This window comes from Rana temporaria, chromosome 4 (genome assembly GCF_905171775.1).
Source record: "Rana temporaria chromosome 4, aRanTem1.1, whole genome shotgun sequence".
Classification (NCBI taxonomy): domain Eukaryota; kingdom Metazoa; phylum Chordata; class Amphibia; order Anura; family Ranidae; genus Rana; species Rana temporaria.
In genome coordinates, this window is record NC_053492.1 from 475,857,575 (window position 1) to 475,863,574 (window position 6,000).

The following is a 6,000-nucleotide window of genomic DNA, read 5'->3' on the forward strand; positions in this document are numbered from 1 at the left end:
ATTTTCATTTATTTTATTATTTATTATATTCATTGCAATTTTGAAGCTTTTTCATGTGTTTGAATGCATTTTTAAACATTTGCGTAAGGCGTTTTCAAAGCGTTTTTGAGCTCTGGCGTTTTATTAATTGGCCAGCAGAGAAAAATATCATCTGTTTCATCATTTGTTGCTATGTTTTTCAGTTTTTTTTCATCTGCTTTTATTTATAATTTTTTTATTTATTTATTTTTTTACTTTTTTTGTAAGGGGTACATTTATTTAATTGTTTATTCATTTATTTTTAATTTATTTATTTCGTTTTGTTAGGTGTTAAGGTTAGGGTAGGGTTTAATATTAGTTCTAGGGTTAAGGGGTTACGGTTTAATATTCCTGTTAGGGGCTAGGGATTAATATTAGGGTTTAGGGTTGAGGTTAGGGTTTTTTGTTTATTTATTATTATTTATTTTTAATTTATTTTGTATTTATTATTCATTTATTTATGTTAATATTCACTTATTTTATTATTTATTATATTCATTAAATTTTTTTTTTAATTAGCCAGCAGAGAAACATATCATGTGTTTCATCATTTGTTGCTATGTTTTTCAGGGTTTTTTTTCATCTGCTTTTATTTATAATTTTTTTTATTTTTTTACTTTTTTTTGTAAGGGTTTAAAGGTTAATGTCAGGGGTACATTTATTTAATTATTTATTCATTTATTTATAATTTATTTATTTAGTTAAGTTAGGGGTTAAGGTTAGGGTAGGGTTTAATATTAGTGCTAGGGTTAGGGGGTTAAGGTTTAATATTCCTGTTAGGGGCGAGGGGTTAATATTAGGGTTAAGGGTTGAGGTTAGGGGGTTTTTGTTTATTCATTATTATTTATTTTTCATTTATTTTGAATTTATTATTCATTTATTTTAATATTCACTTATTTTATTATTTATTATATTCATTAAATTTTTCGGGCGTTTTTCATGTGCTTGTATGCGCATTTTTTAAGCGTTTGCGTAAGGCGTTTTTGAGCTTTGGCGTTTTTTTTAAATTAGTCAGCAGAGAAAAATATCATCTGTTTCATCATTTGTTGCTATGTTTTTCAGGTTTTTTTCATCTGCTTTTATTTATAATTTATTTATTTAATTATTTTAACTTTTTTTTTTTTGTAAGGGTTTAAAGGTTGGGGTTAGGGGTACATTTATTTAATTATTTATTCATTTGTTTTTAATTTATTTATTTATTAATTTATTTTATTATTTATTAGATTCATAACATTTTTGAAGCTTTTTCATGTGTTTGTATGCGTTTTTAAACATTTGCGTAAGGCGTTTTTCAAAGCGTTTGAGCTTTGGCGTTTTTTTTTTTAATTAGCCAGCAGAGAAAAATATCATCTGTTTCATCATTTGTTGCTATGTTTTTCAGGTTTTTTCATCTGCTTTTATTTATAATTTTTATTATTTTTTTACTTTTTTTTGTAAGGGTTTAAAGGTTAATGTTAGGGGTACATTTATTTAATTATTTATTCATTTATTTATAATTAATTTATTTAGTTAAGTTAGGGGTTAAGGTTAGGGTAGGGTTTAATATTAGTTGTAGGGTTAGGGGGTTAAGGTTTAATATTCCTGTTAGGGGCGAGGGGTCAATATTAGGGTTAAGGGTTGATGTTAGGGTTTTTTGTTTATTTATTATTATTTATTTTTTATTTATTTTGTATTTATTATTTATTTATTTTAATATTCACTTATTTTATTATTTATTATATTCATTACATTTTTGAAGCTTTTTCATGTGTTTGTATGTGCATTTTTTAAGCGTTTGCGTAAGGCGTTTTTTAAAGTGTTTTTGAGTTCTGGCGTTTTTTTAATTAGCCAGCAGAGAAAAATATCATCTGTTTCATCATTTATTGCTATGTTTTTCAGGTTTTTATTTATAATTTATTTATTTATTTAAACTTTTTTTTTTTTTTTCTGTAAGGGTTTAAAGGTTAGGGTTAAGGGTACATTTATTTAATTATTTATTCATTTATTTTTAATTTATTTATTTATTAATTTATTTTATTATTTATTAGATTCAATAAATTTTTGAAGCTTTTTCATGTGTTTGTACGCGTTTTTTAAGTGTTTGCATACGGCGTTTTCAAAGCGTTTTTGAGCTCTGGTGTTTTTTTAATTAGCCAGCAGAGAAAAATATCATCTGTTTCATCATTTGTTGCTATGTTTTTCAGGTTTTTTCATCTGCTTTTTTTTTATAATTTTTTATTTATTTATTTATTTTACTTTTTTTGTAAGGGTTTAAAGGTTAGGGTTAGGGGTACATTTATTTAATTATTTTTTCATTTATTTTTAATTTATTTATTTAGTTTGGTTAGGGGTTAAGGTTAGGGTAGGGTGTAATATTAGTTTTAGGGTTAGGGGTTAAGGTTTAATATTCCTGTTAGGGGTTGATATTAGGGTTAAGGGTTGATGTTAGGGTTTTTTGTTTATTTATTATTACTTATTTTTCATTTATTTTGTATTTATTATTTATTTATTTTAATATTCATTTATTTTATTATTTATTATATTCATTACATTTTTCGGGCGTTTTTCATGTGTTTGTATGCGCATTTTTTTATTTTTTTTTGCGTAAGGCGTTTTCAAAGCGTTTTTGAGCTTTGGCATTTTTTTTTAATTAGCCAGCAGAGAAAAATATCATCTGTTTCATCATTTGTTGCTATGTTTTTCAGGTTTTTTTCATCTGCTTTTATTTATAATTGTTTTATTTATTTATTTTTTAACTTTTTTTTTGTAAGGGTTTAAAGGTTAGGGTTAGGGGTACATTTTTTTTTTTTTTTTTTTTTTTTTTTAGGGGTTAAGGTTAGGGTTTAATATTAGGGTTAGGGGTACATTTATTTAATTATTCATTCATTTATTTTTCATTTATTTATTTAGTTAGGTTAGGGTAGGGTTTAATATTAGTTGTAGGGTTAGGGGGTTAAGGTTTAATATTCCTATTAGGGGCTAGCGGTTAATATTAGGGAGTAAGGGTTGGGGTTTGGGGTTTTTGTTTATTTTATTTTATTATTTATTTTTAATTTATTTTGTATTTATTTTAATATTTATTTATTTTATTATTTATTATTATAGTCATTTAATTATTGCATTTGAGAAGAAAAACACTCACAAGCGCTCGTCAAAATGCACTAAAAGGGTTGAATCAAGTGTTTTCGATCTATTTCTATAGAGGTTCTATCAGTGGGGTTCTCACAAGGTCCTGAAGGCTCCAACAATGGCAAGATGATGTCATGACGGAAGGACCACTGTTGAAGTCTTCAGGACCCCGTGAGCACCTCACCAAAAGCCCCTCTGATTTGTTCTATCGGTGGGGTTCTCACAAGGTCCTGAAGACTCCAACAGTGGCATGATGATGTCATGATGGAGGGACCACTATTGGAGTCTTCAGGACCTTGTGGGTACCTCAACGATAGACCCTCCGATTTGTTCCTGAAGAGTCCAATAGCGGTCCCTCCGTCATGACATCATCATGCCACTGTTGGAGTCTTCAGGACCATGTGAGCACCTCACCGAAAGACCCTTTGATTTATTCTATTGGGGGGGGTGCTCACAAGGTCCTGAAGGCTCCAACAGTGGCAAGATGATGTCATAACGGAAGGACCACGGTTAGAGTCTTCAGGGCCTTGTGTGGATTTCTCACCAACAGACCCTCTGATTTGTTCTATTAGTGGGGTTCTCACAAGGCCCTCAAGACTCCAACAGTGGCATGATGATATCACGATGGAGGGACCACTGTTGGAGTCTTCAGGACCCTGTGAGCACCTTACCAAAAGCCCCTCTGATTTGTTCTATCTGTGGGGTTCTCACAAGGTCCTGAAGACTCCAACAGTGTCATGATGATGTCATGATGGAGGGACCACTATTGGAGTCTTCAGGACCTTGTGGGTACCTCACCGATAGACCCTCTGATTTGTTCCTAAAGAGTCCAATAGTGGTCCCTCCGTCATGACATCATCATGCCACTGTTGGAGTCTTCAGGACCTTGTGAGCACCTCACCGAAAGACCCTTTGATTTATTCTATCAGTGGGGTTCTCACAAGGTCCTGAAGACTCCAACAGTAGCATGATGATGTCATGATGGAGGGACCACTATTGGAGTCTTCAGGACCTTGTGAGGATCTCACCGATAGACCCTCTGATTTGTTCCTAAAGAGTCCAATAGCGGTCCCTATCATCATGCCACTGTTGGAGTCTTCAGGACCTTGTGAGCACCTCACTGAAAGACCCTTTGATTTATTCTATCTTGGGGTGCTCACAAGGTTCTGAAGACTCCAACAATGGCAAGATGATGTCATAAGGGAAGGACCACTGTTGGAGTCTTCAGGACCCTGTGAGCACCTCACCAAAAGCCCCTCTGATTTGTTCTATCGGTGGGGTTCTCACAAGGTCCTGAAGACTCCAACAGTGGCATGATGATGTCATGATGGAGGGACCACTATTGGAGTCTTCAGGACCTTGTGGGTACCTCAACGATAGACCCTCCGATTTGTTCCTGAAGAGTCCAATAGCGGTCCCTCCGTCATGACATCATCATGCCACTGTTGGAGTCTTCAGGACCATGTGAGCACCTCACCGAAAGACCCTTTGATTTATTCTATTGGGGGGGGTGCTCACAAGGTCCTGAAGGCTCCAACAGTGGCAAGATGATGTCATAACGGAAGGACCACGGTTAGAGTCTTCAGGGCCTTGTGTGGATTTCTCACCAACAGACCCTCTGATTTGTTCTATTAGTGGGGTTCTCACAAGGCCCTCAAGACTCCAACAGTGGCATGATGATATCACGATGGAGGGACCACTGTTGGAGTCTTCAGGACCCTGTGAGCACCTTACCAAAAGCCCCTCTGATTTGTTCTATCTGTGGGGTTCTCACAAGGTCCTGAAGACTCCAACAGTGTCATGATGATGTCATGATGGAGGGACCACTATTGGAGTCTTCAGGACCTTGTGGGTACCTCACCGATAGACCCTCTGATTTGTTCCTAAAGAGTCCAATAGTGGTCCCTCCGTCATGACATCATCATGCCACTGTTGGAGTCTTCAGGACCTTGTGAGCACCTCACCGAAAGACCCTTTGATTTATTCTATCAGTGGGGTTCTCACAAGGTCCTGAAGACTCCAACAGTAGCATGATGATGTCATGATGGAGGGACCACTATTGGAGTCTTCAGGACCTTGTGAGGATCTCACCGATAGACCCTCTGATTTGTTCCTAAAGAGTCCAATAGCGGTCCCTATCATCATGCCACTGTTGGAGTCTTCAGGACCTTGTGAGCACCTCACTGAAAGACCCTTTGATTTATTCTATCTTGGGGTGCTCACAAGGTTCTGAAGACTCCAACAATGGCAAGATGATGTCATAAGGGAAGGACCACTGTTGGAGTCTTCAGGACCCTGTGAGCACCTCAACAAAAGCTCCTCTGATTTGTTCTATCGGTGGGGTGCTCACAAGGTCCTCAAGACTCCAACAGTGGCATGATGATGTCATGATGGAGGGACCACTATTGGAGTCTTCAGGACCTTGTGGGTACCTCACCGATAGACCCTCTGATTTGTTCCTAAAGAGTCCAATAGTGGTCCCTCCGTCATGACATCATCATGCCACTGTTGGAGTCTTCAGGACCTTGTGAGAACCCACCGATAGAACAAATCAGAGGGGCTTTTGGTGAGGTGCTCACGGGGTCCTGAAGACTCCAACAGTTGTCCTTCCGTCATGACATCATCTTGCCATTGTTGGAGTCTTGAGGACCTTGTGAGAACCCCACTGATAGAAAAAATCAGAGGGTCTGTTGGTGAGATTCTCACAAGGTCCTGAAGAGTCCAATAGCGGTCCCTCCGTCATGACATCATCATGCCACTGTTGGAGTCTTCAGGACCATGTGAGCACCTCACCGAAAGACCCTTTGATTTATTCTATCGGTGGGGTTCTCACAAGGTCCTGAAGGCTCCAACAGTAGCATGATGATGTCATGA

At 36.0% G+C, this 6,000-nt stretch overlaps 1 protein-coding gene across 1 annotated transcript in view; it reads right to left on the bottom strand.

Annotated features, from left to right (window-relative positions):
- Positions 1–4,205, bottom strand: part of GLP1R (glucagon like peptide 1 receptor) — a 164,799-nt gene extending 160,594 nt beyond the window's left edge. Inside the window, exon 1 of the mRNA XM_040347860.1 lies at positions 4,068–4,205. Within this exon, the coding sequence (XP_040203794.1) occupies positions 4,068–4,205 (138 nt within the window). The remainder of the gene's footprint in view (positions 1–4,067) is intronic.
- Positions 4,206–6,000: the final 1,795 nt, after the last annotated feature.